Source organism: Drosophila montana, unplaced genomic scaffold (assembly GCF_035044405.1).
Source record: "Drosophila montana isolate Dmon_TW-CO22-7 unplaced genomic scaffold, ASM3504440v1 contig_3848_1, whole genome shotgun sequence".
Taxonomy (NCBI): Eukaryota; Metazoa; Arthropoda; class Insecta; order Diptera; family Drosophilidae; genus Drosophila; species Drosophila montana.
Window position 1 is genome coordinate 4,176,538 of NW_026998720.1, and position 16,803 is coordinate 4,193,340.

General features: G+C 41.4%; 2 protein-coding genes across 4 annotated transcripts; one reads left to right on the plus strand and one right to left on the minus strand.

The window, feature by feature from the left end:
• Window positions 1-707: 707 nt before the first annotated feature.
• Act87E (Actin 87E) lies at window positions 708-2,544 on the plus strand. Its single transcript, XM_064696455.1, has 2 exons — window positions 708-849; window positions 1,075-2,544. The coding sequence occupies exon 2, from the start codon at window positions 1,096-1,098 to the stop codon at window positions 2,224-2,226; it is 1,131 nt and encodes a 376-aa protein (XP_064552525.1). The 5' UTR covers window positions 708-849; window positions 1,075-1,095; the 3' UTR covers window positions 2,227-2,544.
• A 704-nt stretch (window positions 2,545-3,248) lies between these two features.
• yrt (yurt) lies at window positions 3,249-9,131 on the minus strand. 3 transcript variants are annotated; one of them, XM_064696603.1, is made up of 10 exons: window positions 8,226-9,131; window positions 7,460-7,607; window positions 7,223-7,399; window positions 5,958-7,008; window positions 5,763-5,897; window positions 5,506-5,625; window positions 5,267-5,421; window positions 5,023-5,207; window positions 4,202-4,807; window positions 3,249-4,043 (listed from the first exon to the last, which is right to left on the minus strand). In XM_064696603.1, the coding sequence occupies exons 1-10, from the start codon at window positions 8,442-8,444 to the stop codon at window positions 3,888-3,890; spliced, it is 2,952 nt and encodes a 983-aa protein (XP_064552673.1). In that variant the 5' UTR covers window positions 8,445-9,131; the 3' UTR covers window positions 3,249-3,887. The 3 variants fall into 3 exon arrangements, with proteins under 3 accessions (XP_064552673.1, XP_064552674.1, XP_064552675.1); XM_064696604.1 differs by lacking the exon at window positions 5,506-5,625; XM_064696605.1 differs by lacking the exon at window positions 4,202-4,807.
• Between the last annotated feature and the right edge of the window lie 7,672 nt (window positions 9,132-16,803).

The window sequence follows — 16,803 nt, forward strand, 5'->3', positions numbered from 1 at the left end:
CTTGTTTGATCTATAAATGCAATAATTTTCAGCTTGTAAGATCTATAAATGCAATGTGCGATCTATTAACAATTTTCGACTTGTGTTTATGGTGCCGAAACCTCCACCTCCACATCCATTCCCTCCAACCTCTTCCATACCATCTACCTTCTATCATCCACCACCCACATTCACGCCCAACGAATTGTAGCACAGAATATTTTCGATACTTAAATTTTTGTTTTGCTTAAGAATTCTTTTATTTTTTCTAATTACGAGTGCGCTCTTTGCCCAGAGACAGAGAGAGCGAGAGAGAGAGAGAGAGAGTGTGTGTGCTCCAAGCATCCCCATGTATGGATTGGACCAACGTGCAAATGTTGATTAAAAATTAGACAAAACAAAAAGAAAAGAACGATATATTCACACACGCACACACGAAAAAACGCCTACGACGCCTCCACGGAGGATCGACTGTGTGTGTACATATATTGCTCATGTGTGACTGTGTGCGTGTGTGTGAACAATTTTTGTTTACCCTATGCTCAGCGACGGCTGTTTTGCTCGCTCGGAAAAAAATATGAAAGAAACAAATTATTTTTAAAGATATTCAAAATTTCCCCTTTAGCGAAATGTGCATCCATGTGCTGCATATGTCTTTTTGTATCTGTGTCCGTGTCCGTGTCTGTGTCTGTGGCAGTGGCTGTGTACGCGTATGTGTGCCTCTGTTTTTGTATTTGTGTGGAAAATCTGTTTGACTGAGGGTCGCCCGAATGGTATAAATATTAGCTCATTACAGTCCAGCAGCCACTCGCAGTTCTACAGCGAAAGTGTTGCTATACAAGTTTACAGTTTTTCCTTCTTAACAGAACGGTTAGTAAAAATCACCATTAAAAAAAAAACATAAATCAATCAAAATAGAGTGAATTTCAGATCGAATTTGTTTAGGATTCACTCGTCATTCGTTTCCCAAAAATCTTGTAGTTCATTCAAATTGTTTATTCGTAGTTTATTTTACACTGTTGTCTCGAGAAGTCTCGTTTCGAATTTCCAATAACCGACCAACATCTAAGTGTATGTAATTGCCGTCTTTTGCAGTAAAACAGATCAGTCGCCAGGATGTGTGATGATGAAGTTGCCGCATTGGTCGTGGACAATGGTTCCGGTATGTGCAAGGCTGGCTTTGCCGGCGATGATGCGCCCCGTGCCGTCTTCCCATCGATTGTAGGTCGTCCACGCCATCAGGGTGTTATGGTGGGCATGGGCCAGAAGGATTCCTATGTGGGCGATGAGGCGCAGTCCAAGAGAGGTATCCTCACACTGAAATATCCCATTGAGCATGGCATCATCACCAACTGGGATGACATGGAGAAGATCTGGCATCACACTTTCTACAATGAATTGCGTGTCGCACCCGAGGAGCACCCGGTGCTGCTCACTGAGGCCCCACTCAATCCCAAGGCGAACCGTGAAAAGATGACTCAGATCATGTTTGAAACATTCAACGCACCCGCCATGTATGTGGCCATCCAGGCTGTGCTCTCCCTGTACGCCTCCGGTCGTACCACCGGTATTGTGCTTGACTCCGGCGATGGTGTTTCCCACACCGTGCCCATCTATGAAGGTTATGCCCTGCCCCATGCCATACTGCGTCTGGATTTGGCTGGTCGCGATTTGACCGACTATCTGATGAAGATCTTGACCGAGCGTGGCTACTCGTTCACCACCACCGCTGAGCGTGAAATTGTGCGCGACATCAAGGAGAAGCTGTGCTATGTTGCCCTGGACTTTGAGCAGGAAATGGCCACCGCTGCTGCGTCCACATCGCTGGAGAAGTCCTATGAGTTGCCTGATGGTCAGGTCATTACCATTGGCAATGAGCGCTTCCGTTGCCCAGAGTCCCTGTTCCAGCCCTCGTTCTTGGGCATGGAATCCTGCGGCATTCATGAGACCGTCTACAACTCGATCATGAAGTGCGACGTGGATATCCGTAAGGATCTGTATGCCAACATTGTCATGTCCGGTGGCACCACCATGTATCCAGGTATTGCCGATCGTATGCAAAAGGAAATCACTGCCCTGGCGCCATCCACCATCAAGATTAAGATCATTGCACCACCTGAGCGCAAATACTCCGTCTGGATCGGTGGCTCCATTTTGGCCTCCCTCTCCACCTTCCAGCAGATGTGGATCTCCAAGCAGGAGTACGACGAATCCGGCCCAGGCATTGTCCACCGCAAGTGCTTCTAAGCACACACATGCACACAGCAAACGCACACACACACACACAACAAACAACTGGCGTCGCTGACCTGGCGCCTAGAGCTTAATAATGATTAATTTTAAGTCAAAACCTCTTGCTGCCCTGCCAACCAGACGGACATAGAAGCCATTTATCGACCAATCAGACAGCAATGGAATGTATTATATTTATATTAATATTTATTGGAAGTGTCGCAGATGACGAATGGAGAAATTGAGAAAAAACAAACAACATATAAAAAAAAAACAAAAACAAACAATCGAAATTTTACAGTCTTACAAATAAATAGCATCCATTTTAAAGTATTTGCCGATTTCCTTTTTTGAATTTGCTTAGTACTTATTATTTTTAGCCCACGCAGGAAATTACGGTAATTTCGCAGACCCACCCCCACCTAATGCTAAGGTGTAGCTGACGCCCAGCAAGTGCACATTGCACGCACACACACTCTGGCCATAGGTGTACCTATCTATACACCAGGCATGTAAATAAGTATATTCGCGTTGCTTTCCAAAAATGTTCATATTTCAGCCAAGAACTCGCAACAGATGCAGCTACATACATATTTCCCCCCCTAGTCGAGAAGGCTAAAAATAACATTCTATGAAAATAACAACACGATGCGAGGCATACAACAAAATGTTTTTCTTGAAAATAAAATTCATACATGACCACACACCAGTGCAGACATTTGGCGTCGACGACTTTTGGAAACAACATTAAACACTAAACAGTGCCTGCCGGCTGTCTTCTAATTGCAGTGCCGCAATGCGACCCTCGGCTGCTGCGAAAATATCTTGGAATTTCAAGTACACACATGTGTGTGCGTGTGTACTTGAACATAGCAGGTCATATGGCAGCTGGTGACTCTTCCTGGAATGGGCCGCCTAATTGAAAAAACAAGCCCAAAAATTATTTCCATATATGCACTTTTATTTTACATTTAATTATAGAAATGCATTTGTTTTTTTAAAGTTGTATACAAAAATTGGAAATGCTCGCTTTGCACTTAACAATTGATATATAGTATATATGTATATGTTTGTATATGAGTAGTTGTTCAGTTAGCTGTCATTTAGCCGGCATGAGCTTGACTCCAGATTTAAAATTGAATGCAACAATATAAATATAAAAAATTCAATTTAAAATCTGCGACAATATCGTTGTTCATTTTGTTTAATTTTTGTTTTTTGACTTTTTTTTTCATTCTCTGTTAATTGGAATACTGCAATTTTAAAAAATATATATTCATTTGTCACATTTTCTTAGCTATAATATAGAGCGTTGTATATTAAGCAGAAAGACATCACTTTGCTTGGTTAAAAATCCAGTCTATACACTTATTATTTAATTGAATACATTATGTAAGATTTAAGTACACTGTTTCGTTAAGCACACTTTTCACGCTGACGAGTACACATAACGTACATGTAGTTAATATAATTTAAGGCACATTTAATGGACAGATAACATATTCAGTTTCGATATAGTTTTATGTTTACATTTTGATTGGACCTGCTCTCTCATTGTCTTTAATGTTGCTGCCATGTGGAATGCTTAAAAGAATGTTGTCTAAGGTTGTCATAGCTATATTCTTATGTATATAAATAGTCTTATCAAATAAAAAAGTTTTAAATTTAAACAATAATTACAACTGTGTTGTAATAACGGATTTGCGTATTATGGTCGGCTCCCGTCCCTTGGGCGCTGAAACAATTTCCGAGGAGACCAGCCAGGGTGAGACCATATCCCTGTTGCTAGTGGCTGGAATGCGATTGTTGTCCTGCAGATTGCTGCTTTGCTTCTGTGGATAATTAAGAGTTTTAGAATTGTATATAATACATAAAGAAAATTTGTTATAGACATGGTTAATAGTAGGTGCATATTGAAATGAAAACAAATGTTAGTTTGCAAGGCTATTTAAAGAACAGATGCTGTTTCCCAACTCTGTTTGGGCCAAACCTTTTCGATTTGCGGCGCATCGACTTCGCTCTGGTTGGGCTGCTGATTCGCCTTCTGCGCCTCCAAGCGCTCCTGTTCGCTGAGCGTGGAAAAGAGCAGCGTGCCAGCGCTGGGCGTTGATGTGGTTGAGGATTTTGTTTTTGTCTCTGATTTGTTGTTGCCGCCGTTACTGGCCGTCGCATTATTGTTTATGATATTGTTAATGAAAATTTCATTAATGAGTATTTCGGCTGCCGAGGCATTGCTCAGCAAGGAGCTGCCAGTCCCACTGGTAGCACCGGCCAGTTCCGTGGCAGTGCTGCTGCTGCCGCTACTGCTGGCAGTAGCATTAACGCCGGCAGCTGTACTGGTCGGCGTGTTAATGCTTGTCACACTGGTGGCCATGCTGCTGCTGTTGGTATTGTTTATTGTCGCTGGCAGCGATGAAGGCGGCGTTGGTGGCCCACTGAAGGCAGATACAAAGGTGGCATTGCTGAAGGGTGAGGGTGAGTTGCTGCTGGCCCGGGCATTAGCATGGCTATTGATGGTGCTCGAGCTGCTGCTGCCACTGCCGTTGCCACTGCTCGGCTTCTGTTCCGGTATGCTGAGCGTCAGCTTATCGCCGCCCTGTTTTTATTTTGTGTGTTTTAAGCGTTTACAAAGCCAAGCAAACATTAAACACATCGAAAACAACCACACAACAGCACGCGCACAGACAAACACATACACAAAACACAAAGTGCACACAACGAATGTAAATAAAACAAAAAAAAAAATAAATTTACAGAAAAAGCATGAAAAAGTGCAAGGCATGGGGCTAACTGGTTTGCTATCCAACTCACCACTGATATGTAGGTGGCATTCAGGGAATCCGGTCCATCGCTGTGTGAATGATTGCTGCTGCTGATGTTATTATTGTTCGCGTGCATGTTGCTGCTGCTGTTGCCGGAGTGGGCGGCGGGCACAAACATTTGATTGGTCAGCTTAGCATTGCCGCTGCTAGCGCCCATCTCTTCCTCCACGCGCGCTACGAAAACAAACCAATTTTCAGAAATAATCCAATAAAAAGTGCACATTCAACCTTACCTTTTAGTATATTGCACTTGATATTGCCCGGTGGAAGGGAAGTGGCGCCCACATTGGCCATCTTCACTTGATTGTTGGGCTTCTCATTTGTATTTGAGAGCCGCTTCAAAGTCTCCGTATTATGATCCATGTCAAAGGTCTTGTTAATGGTTACCCTAGAAGCACAGAGATATGCAAATTTAATATTATAAATTACAAATGTTTAACTTATGATAATTTATGTATATTATTTACGCTACCTGATACTGTTAGCATCATTAATGGCTTCATTTGCAAGCACTGATGGGGATGGATCTTTAACAATGGACTTAAGTAATGAATCTAGCTCTCTATCTTTATCCGATAAGCCGCTCCTAACACTGCACAATGATATACACAGAATACAGAACATAACACAAAAATGCGTGAGAAATACAAAACAATGCGTATTAGTCAAAAGAAAATAGAGAAGCAATACAAGTGGCATGGCAAGGCAATAGACAATTCCGGCACACACCTGAGCTGGCCTGAGCTAATTGAGGCCTTGCCAAAGCTGCCATGATGCGATGTGGCCGCACTTCTAAATGGATTCGTCTCGTCAAAGTTCTTGGTGGCATTCGGTGAGTAGGGTGGCGTGTACTCCGGCTCCAACCTAAGAAAATAAAACAAGCATAAGTACGCTTGGCAACTTTAAGCAACTTAATTTGCATACTTCACTGAAAGACCCGCCGCCTTGCCAATGGATCCAATTTTACTGTAGGCCGGATCATCATTGCTAAAGTTGGATTTGAGGGAATTGCGACCCAGTGAGGGGCAGGTGGCAGCTGCTTGAGTGGAAGAGCTAATGGAAGCACTGCACGCCGCGTCCGGCTCAATAATGGCCGAATTTTGTATAACAGTCAGCACGGAGGGTGAGGGGGTAACGGTAATAAACGGATCGGCGGAGATGAGCGAATCGAATGTTTCGTTATTGTTCTCATTGCTGGAAACGGAAGGAACAACAGATGACGCTGACGACACTTGAGCTGCGGCTGCTGCAGCTGCAGCGGCAGCTGCACGTGCATTGACCGTGGCAACGGCAGAGGCTGCCGATTCCTGCGAAGCCTTCTGACGCTCGCGCAACAAATGCGACTGGCGACTGGCGAATCTCTGCGAGGGCCGACGCTCAAATTGCACGGTGCGCCGGGCCCGGCTCTGCTGCGTGGTCTGGAATTCAGTGCGGCCAGAGTAACGGAAGCGCGAACCCATGCGGAAGAAGTTTTGACGAGCCGACGGTCCCTTGACAGGTGCTCGCAGACGGAAGAATGTGTGATGCTCCACGGCGCACTTCCACAGATGCTTGCAGGCCTTCTCATTGTACAGTCGAAAAACGAAGGTGTGTTCCTGCTCGCGACCCTCGTCATCGTCTTCAATAACAATCAGCGTAAGTTTCTTCTTCTTAAAATCCAATTTGCTTATCTTGGGCCAGAAGAAGAGGCCAATCTTTTGATCACGCTCAAACACCAGAATGCCAGTAGGCGTTAGGCCCAGATGATACTCGCAACTATCTTTGCCCAGCACTGTATGCATATCCACGCCGTACATATCCAACCACTTGGCCTTGTTCAGAAAAGCCGTTTCCGCTTGCGCCGGCGTTAGACCACGGCATGTCTTATACTCTTCCAATATGGCGATTTCCAGATCCTCCGTTTGTTCCGGCACAAAACGAAACTCCGAGACGGTAGCTGCCGAATGCACCTGATCATCGAAGTCGCCCAACTCCGCTGTGGATGCAAGACTGAGTGTTATTTTCATACAAAATTAAAGAATACACAGTTATAAAAAATGCGCACAAGCAACCCATTAACCCGTTGCTGATCTAGCCCAACCTTTGCGTCTACAAAGGTCACAGCAAAGGTGGCCATTCAACTTTTTGAGCGTACATTGTATATAACTTTATATTCTTTTACAATTGCCAACTCAGTGGGAATCACGTACACTGCAAGGCCAGCGCGCAGAGCTCAGCAGATTTGTCATCCGGACAGTCTAGACGCCCCTCTAGCAAGTCTTGTTTCAGTTGCAAGAAGAACAAATAACGCGTTAGCTCCTCGCGCAACGTATTCGGCTCCGAAGAGTAGAACTTGACCTTCAAACGAAATGTGTACGGTGGTCCAACTATAATTTAAATAAAACATTAAAAACAAAGCGCAGGTGCAAAAATCGTTGCGCACTCACTTTTCACTTGCTTCTTGATGGGCTTGGTGGGGTCTAGCCAGTGCTTCACATGATTAGCATCCATAAACTGCAGGCCAAAGTAATCCTTTTCAATAATGTCCAAGGCATAGAATACCTGTTCATAGAGGAAGCTGCCGAGCGCTTTTTTCTGCAAAGAATGAAACCAAATTAAAATTTATGAATGTTCGCAAATGACATGCACAGTAGAGATGGCACGTGACTGGAAATCGGGGTGAAAAACCTATTCTATAAAGTGCAACACGAAACGGACGATATATATATATATATATATATATATATTAGCTGTCAAGTCCTTATTTACTTAGAAAACAAATAATTAATCAAGATTTACGGCCTGTAATCGTTCGGCATTCTCTAAAATTTAATAAATATTTAAGTTTTCTTTGTTTCACTGGATTTTTATAAGCTCCTCAAATTTCTTTACACAGTTTCGTGCGGGCTTATGTCATGAAAGATAACACGACACGCGCCCATCTCTAAGGCAAAGTATCAAGTGTGGCCCTGAACTAATCACGTTTGTTTTTGTTTTTTTGGGGAGTTCTTAAATAATGTGCCCGATCAGCAGTAAATTTTGTGTTTATCACACGTACACACACATGCACACACACAGATACAAGCATGCAATCACGGAATGTTTGTACTCCACCTTAATCAAACAGACACAAGACACCCCCTACAACGCGAAAACCCCTTTTCCGAATCATGCATGTCCCTGTAGATAAGCAAAGTGTAATTCTATACTCACCGATAATTCGATGGAAAGGTCAGTATTGTCCAGCAGTATAACACGGCAGTCGATTTTATTTTTGTTAACCACGATGCGTTGGGGTTTTATCTGCGACCCGCTGCTGCTTGCGATGACACCGCCGCCTCCACCACCTCCTCCGCCGCCGCCACCACGCACGTTGCTCGCATTATCCGCGTAGTTGTTGCGCACCTTGCGCCGACTTAGAAAACGCAGCATTTTTTGCAGTCCGTCGTTCTACCCAAATGTCGTTTTGTCGTCGTCTTTTGTTGGTAGCTTTGGCTTTGTTGCCAACACAGCGTATTGCACCAATAATTCACCTGTGTGCTCGCGTCTCCGTCGTCTGGGAAAAAGCGCAGACATCAAGACCACAGCGCTAACACACACACACACAGACGTACACACGCACGCACACCTGCAGAGCACAAGCGAACTGAAGACACCAATACACAGACAAGCGCATACAAGTGCGCTGCAACTTGTTCTTGTACGGAACAGATATACACACAGATACACGCACGCCCCCCCGTTTACTTGGCCATCCACTGATAAATCGGGTTGAGCTGGGGCTGGCTTGGCGCTCCTGTAGCCGCGCGGCTATTTTTCCCCAAAACACAGTTAGTTGCAGCGGCGTCCCCTTTTCCGCACTGGCATAAAAAACAAGTCCGCCCAAAACACGTTCCGTTCCTTTCGTTCCTGCCAGAGAACACGACGACGGCTGCGGTATTCCTTTCTCCACAGTCGAATGTTTTTAGCGCGTCGTTTTATAGCATTAGTAGGCGTGAGTCGTAAAATGTTAATGTGTAAATATATTTGATATTGTGCCGTAAATTGTACATTTGCTGTACTTTCAACCAAACTTTTATGCGATGATGGTAAACTGCGTAGTGTGACCGAGCCACGTTAAGCCGAAAATGTTTCTTGTTCTTTTATGTATCGATAAGCAACGCAAATTTTCGATGTCACAGTATTTTCACACTGTTTTACAGCTGGTCACATCTTTGTTTGAACTCTTAAACCTTTTTTAAAATAGCTTAAGTAAATGCTAAGTGTTTATAAAAATTGTTAGCAATAGATCATCTAAATTTCGTTATCTATTGGTTGTGGCAGACTTCTGCTATGGTCGCGTTACTATTTGCGTGTTCACCAACACTTGTTCGATTGTCAATTAATCGATTATTGCTATCATATTCAAAAAGCAGCGCGCTTTATAAAATCAAAACAAAAACAATTCAGAAAACACATTGTCATTTAGAGTGACTTATGCCAAATAAATCAAAATCAAATGGATTAAGAGTAATAGAGTAATAAAAATAATAATAACCCCCAGCGATATAAAATAAAGACAAAGTTTGTCTACATTTTATGATTAATATAACTAACTTTGGTTTGAACCAAAAGAAAACTATCAGTTAACTTACAGTTACAAGAGTCCCACCACAGCTGTAAATACGTAGCACAAGGGGGTTTTGTAGTTGCAGCCGGCATTTGAAAATCCTTTTTATGGGCAATTTATTCCTTTATTTGTTAGTGGATTTAGGGCTGGAAGTGTAACTGTAAGCGACGCAGTCAGCCAGCACACACAACCCCCATCGGTCGCAGTATTTCGAGTTTAAAGGTAAATGGGAGATTTATCGCCGACAATTTCCGTATGCTCATGTGTGTGTGTGTGTGTGTGTGTGTGTGTGTGTGTGTGTGTGGGTGTACTGTTTTCTTCCTTCTTAACTGTTGGTTCATATTTATATCGAGCTTATAGTGGACCCCCGAGATGTAGGATTGGGTTTGTTGGCTCGGCTTTCGTTTATAACATTTGCTAAAAGCGTAAACTATTCATGCGCAATAGCATGATTAATCTACGTTTATTGGCTATCAATTTTCACTCAGCCCCAGCAGATATGCATTTACACTTAGATGTAATGCATTTCAGAGATATGACAGCATAATTACAGAACGGCCGTTATAGCATGTGCATGATTAATCACTGGCTAATAAGGAAACCCGATCTGTGGCCAACTTGACTGGTATCTTCAGACTTATTCGTAATTACAAAGCGAGCGAGCGAGTGAGCGACTTGAAGACGGCTTGATGTTCCAGCCAACAAGCAGAGCTGGCCATGAAACTGGCCGGGCCAACATGCGTAGGCCGTAATTATGACAGGCAGCTAAATGGTTTGCTTTGATGGGTGTGGTCACAATTAGGAAATGGCCAATGTTGCCTTTTGCCTGAAATAGACGTGTTTACAAAGGGTTTTACTTGGCCCACCCCACCCCCCTCCAGTTTGTATTTGTAAAATTTTATCGATAATGGCAAGGCGTGCGTATTCTTGGCATGACAGTGTCTCTGTGGGGGTGTTCCGGTATATAAATGTATTATTGTACTTTTTGGTGTTGCGCGCGTAAAGTTGTGCATTTTATCTGCAGTTGAGTGCAAAATAAATTCCTTTTAATTAAAACCGCAGCTCGTGATTTAAATTGCTACGGCTGAGGCGTCGTCGCAATTTATTGGTGGCCATCCATAAATCAGTCTGCCAGCGTCGCCTCGGGCAACCGAAAAGGTAAATTCATTTTAATTAAATAGAAAAATGTTTTGCTATTTACTCGCTGTGTACGCTAACAAACTCGCCAAAAGGCCAGAATGCCAGCGAAGGAGTGATATCCATAGCAAGGAATTCGAACTTTCCAGTAATTGGCTACTTAAGTTCTCGATTGGTACGCGTCGACGTCGACGAGGGACATGGCCCCGATGCTGACGCTGGTGTGGCTGAGGGTGCCAGAACGAGCGCCAGTCATTGCAATAAAAAACATCCTCGTGTTGTAAAATTTTATGTGTGATTGTATGTCGCTTTACGATATCCTGCCTGCCGCTGCGCTCGGTCTCGACACTCGGCTCGTTATTGTCGGCCAGGAGACAAGCACAGGATGCGATGGCGTCCGGGCTGCCTTCAGCAAAAGAAATGAAGGGGAGGGGGGGACATTGAGTTTGGACTGCGGCACAACAACATTTGTTGTCTCAGCAAATTCTCGGCCAACTAAGCGATTCCCGTTACCTGCGCTCACCTACGCCCTGGGGGAATAATTCACGGCTATTTGGCAAGTCAACAGCTTGTTTTATTCTGGCCTGTAATTTTCGATGAGCACTTTTTTATGATGAGCGGCGACAAAAGCCAAAATCAATTGAAAATCAATGTTGCAAATGTTTTGCCACACTTTGTTGACTGCAAAATAATTAGTTTAAGCGAGGGCGGGCCTTTTTTTTCTCCCCCGCAATTGGGGAGGAGGAGGAGGAGGGTTTGGTTTGCAAAAAATCTACAAAATTATGCACAATTTATTTTATTTCACATACAATTTAAAATGTGTCAACTTTTTTTTAACGCTGCGACCTTTCCATAAAAAGAAAACATATGAAATGTATAAAAAGTTATTTATGCCCTGGGGCAGCTTTTGTTGCAACGCCATTTGGGGCGTTGGCGCTTAGTGACCACAGCCCCAAACCGCTTCTCCGCCAAACGCCATTCCACTGTGGTGTCACCGAAAAACGAGTGAGAGAGGGAAAGCAGCGGCTTTTTTAGCAACTCTTTTGGCCTGACAGCGGCTTTAAGCCAGAACGGGAACAGCGAGCAGGTCCGGTCGGGCAGCTAGGTCTAAAACTTTTCGCAGCATTGCAACAATTAAAAGTGGCACAAGGGTCATTGAAACAATTGGCCATTGTTATTTAGCCAGGGGATTTAATTTATGCCACTAATTACTTTAAGAGCTTTGTAGCTGCAATCAAGCTGACTGCGTTGTGCCCCAAGCCCCCGCCCCAGCCCCAGCTCCAGCCCCAGCCCAAGAGCTGGGCGCTTCAAGCGCCTGCTTCAGCTCTAGGGCACTCGGCCGAAACTTGCTTTGAACTTAAAGTGTGGTTGGAAGCTGGTTTCTTATAACACGATGGCCAAACAATATGCAAATGAGTATTACATATATTCAAATATTTTTTCTATGCCACTAGGTAGAAACTAAGGCAAAACTTTTGCCCAGGACTCGGCTCTCTTTTTTTTTATACTCTGCAACAGTTTCGCTTTGCTTGACTGTCTGCGGCTTTTTCGGGTGACTGCGACTCTGAAATGACTTCAAATGACTTTTGCCCAAAACCAAAGAAGTTGAAAGGTTTTCTGGCTATTTACACTTGATTCGGACATATGTACGCACACACAGATATGTACATATATATATATATATATATATATATAGTATGTATATAGGTTTGGCACTGGCAGCAAACAGCAAAAACTGTTTGGCATTAGTTGCTTGCCCCAAGATTCCACCCCTGGGATGTGGCAACAATAAAACTATCAACTTTAAATTGTAGTTTATATTATTGATGTGTGTTTTTGCTTGGCAACGCAAACTGACTTTTCCATAATAATAGCACAATGAGCATATTTTTGGGTTGCCTTTCAGATAAGTTTAAGGCAGTTCTGCAAGCGGAAATTTTATTTTTTATATTATTTATAACTATTATTTTTTTTATATTATTTTTTTATTTGTTATTATATTATATTATTTTTATGATCTAAAGCTTAAGCTGAATAAAATTAACTAAATTCTATTTTTTAATTTGATACTTATTTCGCTCGCATTTTCAATCATATTATATTATTGCATTTCTTTTTTAGTTTTTGACAAGTATATATGTATAAATTATAAATTGAATTCAATTTTTTGGCTTAAATGTCAGGACGCGAGTTCAAGGATGTGTGAGACCAAAACTTGCGTTTAGCTCTGCAGGCAGGGCGGACACGCAACAGCACGCAACAACACATGCCACATGCCACTTGCCACAGCCACATTGTTCCAGCTAGCTGGCGAGAAGCAGCTCATCATCAATGTGCAATATTTTGCTTATCATGCAGTTTGCCTGGCCATCATCTAACGAGTAGCACTAGAATGGCTCGAGAGAGCAGAAAAAGTAGTTCATTGAGCAGCACAATTTGCTGATTGTTGGAATTTTTGGGGATAGGAAATGAAAACCGAAACTGAAACTCATTTAAATCAATATTTTGTTGGGCACGTATGCAGCAGCAATAACAGCAGCAGCAGCAGTGGCAGTGGCAGCAGCCGTCTTTGGCCAGCTGAGGCAGTTGGGGATTGTCTGTGTATTTAAGTCGGTGGTGACCAATGCTCGACATCAGCACAATTGTCAAATGCTTGGTTGTTGTCTTTCTGGCCATACGCTTACCACAAATACCCCAAAAGCCCAAACCCCCGACCAGATGGCGCCTGCATGCAAATGTCTTGTAACATTGTGCAGAAAATAGCCCACAATGGCCCGGCCCATCGAGCGCCATCCAACAACCACCATTGCACCCACACACACGCAATTATATTTGCCTTAGGTCTGCATTAGTACGCTGAATGGTTTGGCTTTACGTCCGGCTATCGGTTGCGGCCAGAACTGCTCCTAAGAGTCATTTCCGTTTTTCCCCTACACTCTAGTTAGGCTCAAAACCACACACCCCCTCGCACACACACTCACCCACACCCACACCCACACACACCCCTAAGGTGACAGAATCAGTTTTTCATGTGTTTGATGTGTGCGGTTCTTGCGGCAATCGCTGTGATTTGTGCAATTCCATTTCGTAACAGAAATATGTATATAAGATCAGCAGTTTAATAAACTAAGCACTCAAAAAAAAATTGTATAAATTAACTTTTTGTTTTTGTTAAAGCAAAGATTTTAATAACAAAGTTTTGCAAGCGCGCACTGGAGTACCTGCTGCAATAAATATGAAAAAGTTAAAAAAAAAAAAACATTTTAATTGACTTTTTGTTTATAGTTTAGAAGCCATCATAACAAAATGCTTTGATATTGACCACAAAGGAAATTAATGTTGTGCTTTTACAAAGCCCTAGAGCTGTAACTGTAATTAACAGATGTTAAGCTTAACATATAAATAATGTTAAAGGCGCGCAACGAGTGATAAGTGATATTGATAGGTAACAGCTATTTATGAATGTTAATGTATATACATACTTGCTTGATTATTTTACTACTGTGGTGTGCAATGAATGTAAATAACGGCGTCAACCATAGCATAAAAACTTTAAAATCACAACAATTGCATACAATTTTACTTTATTGGTGTATTAAGATGTTAAGCCTAGCATAGAAACGTTAAAGGCACATAAGAATTGCTTAAAATTCTATTTTCATATAAACATTTGCAATATAAATGTAATCAACATATGTTAAACTTAACAGAAACAAAAATAAAAGCTCGCATTAACTGAAAAGTAGTGCAATATATATAAGAAACAGCTCTTTATGAATGTTTATGAAAACTGGTTTAGCCTAATATATAGTTTATTATATATATTTATTGTGATGTTTTTCTTAACAGAACTGAATGTTATTAAAAGATGATAAACTCAGCATAGAAATAAGGTTAAGAGCGCCTAAAAATTGTTATGGGATGAAATTTAGACAAATAACTGCTATTAATGTTAATGAAAAGGTTAGTAAAAAGTCGTGATACTTTGTTCCATTATTTGTGTGTTTCTTAACAGATCTAAATGTTATTAACAGAGGTAAAGCTCAGCATAGAAATAAGAGTAAGAGGACACAAAAAATGATATAAATGATATTTATATTATTGACTTAATAGATTAAATATAAATATGGATAAAAGCGCGCAACAACTGCTAAATGATGCAATATACATAATTAACAGCCATTTATGAATGTTAATAAAAACATGTTTAGCTTAACATAGAAAAATTAGTAAAAGTCGTGATACTTACATTAATATGTGTTATTATTGATGTTTTTCTTAACATAGAAATGTTAAAGCCACGTAACAATTGCTCAAAATACAATTTTTTATTTTAACAAAAGCAATTTTGTTTTCTCTGATCCATTTCTAAGAGCAACAAGCAGATATTAAAATGAAAGGGTAAAAGCGAGAAAAAACTAATATATGTTTAAATATATACATGTTAAAGCTTTCTATGAATGCTTAAGAAAATAGTTAGTAAAAAGTTGTGAAAAGTTTATTGGTGTTTCTTAACAGCGCTTCATGCGATTAACATCTGTTAAGCTTAACATAGAAACTTGTAACAGATGTAAGCCCAAGCATGGATATGTTGGTAAAAGCGCGTTACATTTGCTGTCAATTAGTTATATTTTACACCAATGCTTGGCTTATTTGTAATAGCTTATATTGATAAGAAATTTAAACGAAAAAAAATTTTTAAATTTGTACTGCTCGCATTAAAATTAAAGAGAACGTCTTAGACAAATGCTAGCTTGTTGTAGCGTTTGGTTCTTTGCAATTGTAACAAGATAAATTGAAACTTTTTATATCTTGCCAAGAGCTCATATCCAGGAATTTAATGTTGTTACCACGCATTTATCTCATCTTTTTACTTCGCATAGAATTTTGACTGGCAATTAGCCGCGTTGCCAATGACGGCAAGATACTGACTTCTTCTTTTTTGCCAGCTAACGTCTGGCTGGGGTCCCTTTCCTCTCTCCTTCTGTCCTTTCTTGCCTTGTCGTTCTGTTTTGCTTTTATGACAGTTTTTTCTTTTTATTGAGCGTCAGAGTTTTCTATGGCATTTTTGACGCTTACGATTTTAACATTGTCTTAATTGCTGCTTTATGATGTGTGCGCTCAAATGACACGCAGTATTTGTTGGCCATGATTATGATTTAGTTCCAGTTTGAATTGGGATTTTGGGTTCAGATTCGGATTCGGTTTCGGGTTCGGGTTCGGTCCTAAGCGCCATAAAGATTAAACAGCGATGAAGTAACCATTTGTCTTTCTCCCAGGCAGCAGCAGCATCAGCAGCATCAGCAGCCATAAAACACGCTCACATATCATCTTGTAAAGTTCTTTAAATATTTGTTACTTACGATTGTACATAAAAATGTTTACAACGCACTCATGTGTGGCAATTGAGGCTGACAGCAGTCGCGGCAGTTGTACAAATCTTTGCTGGTAAATCACACAAAACTTCAACTCCAACTACGAAATTTGTGTATAGCGCACGTATTTGCTAATCGCTATTTTAATTGTGCAGCAAAATGTTTAAAGATTGGTATCTTTATTAAATACTATATTATTGTCTGTAAGTATTCTCTCTTTAGTTTCGCAGTTCTTTTTTTGTTAAACGCCCGTCACACTGACTGACACTTCTTAACACTAATGCTTAACATAATTATTTAACTCGCTGCCAGTGTGACCGTGTATACTTCTGTGAATACAAGCCATCGATAATGTGACGTCACTAGCCTCCTAAAATAACAAATTTCTGCTGAACTAATGGAAAATGCAGCAGGACTTAACTTATTTCAGTCAATTGCCTCGGCCCAAGTGGCCAAATCGTAAGCCAGCAAAGCCAAAGCCTACAAGATATGGCAATGCAATATATGGCACAGCTGTACCACATAGATATAAATTATTTAATGTGTGTTGGCCAAATTTATAGAGCAAACAGCTGAGCTAAAAGTTGCCAGGTGAGGTACACGACTAAAGGATATCCTGCGTAGCAGAAAAAACAGCGCAGCGAATATCATATTTATTCACTCTTATTAT

Coding starts and splice junctions, on each gene's coding strand:
- Act87E (XM_064696455.1), top strand. CDS start 1,096: ATGTGTGATGATGAAGTTGCCGCATTGGTCGTGGACAATGGTTCCGGT.
- yrt (XM_064696603.1), bottom strand. CDS start 8,444: ATGCTGCGTTTTCTAAGTCGGCGCAAGGTGCGCAACAACTACGCGGAT. Junction 7,009..7,222: donor CTGCGCGCTGGCCTTGCAGT/GTACGTGATTCC, acceptor TTGCATCCACAG/CGGAGTTGGGCGACTTCGAT. Junction 5,208..5,266: donor CAAGTGCAATATACTAAAAG/GTAAGGTTGAAT, acceptor TTGTTTTCGTAG/CGCGCGTGGAGGAAGAGATG.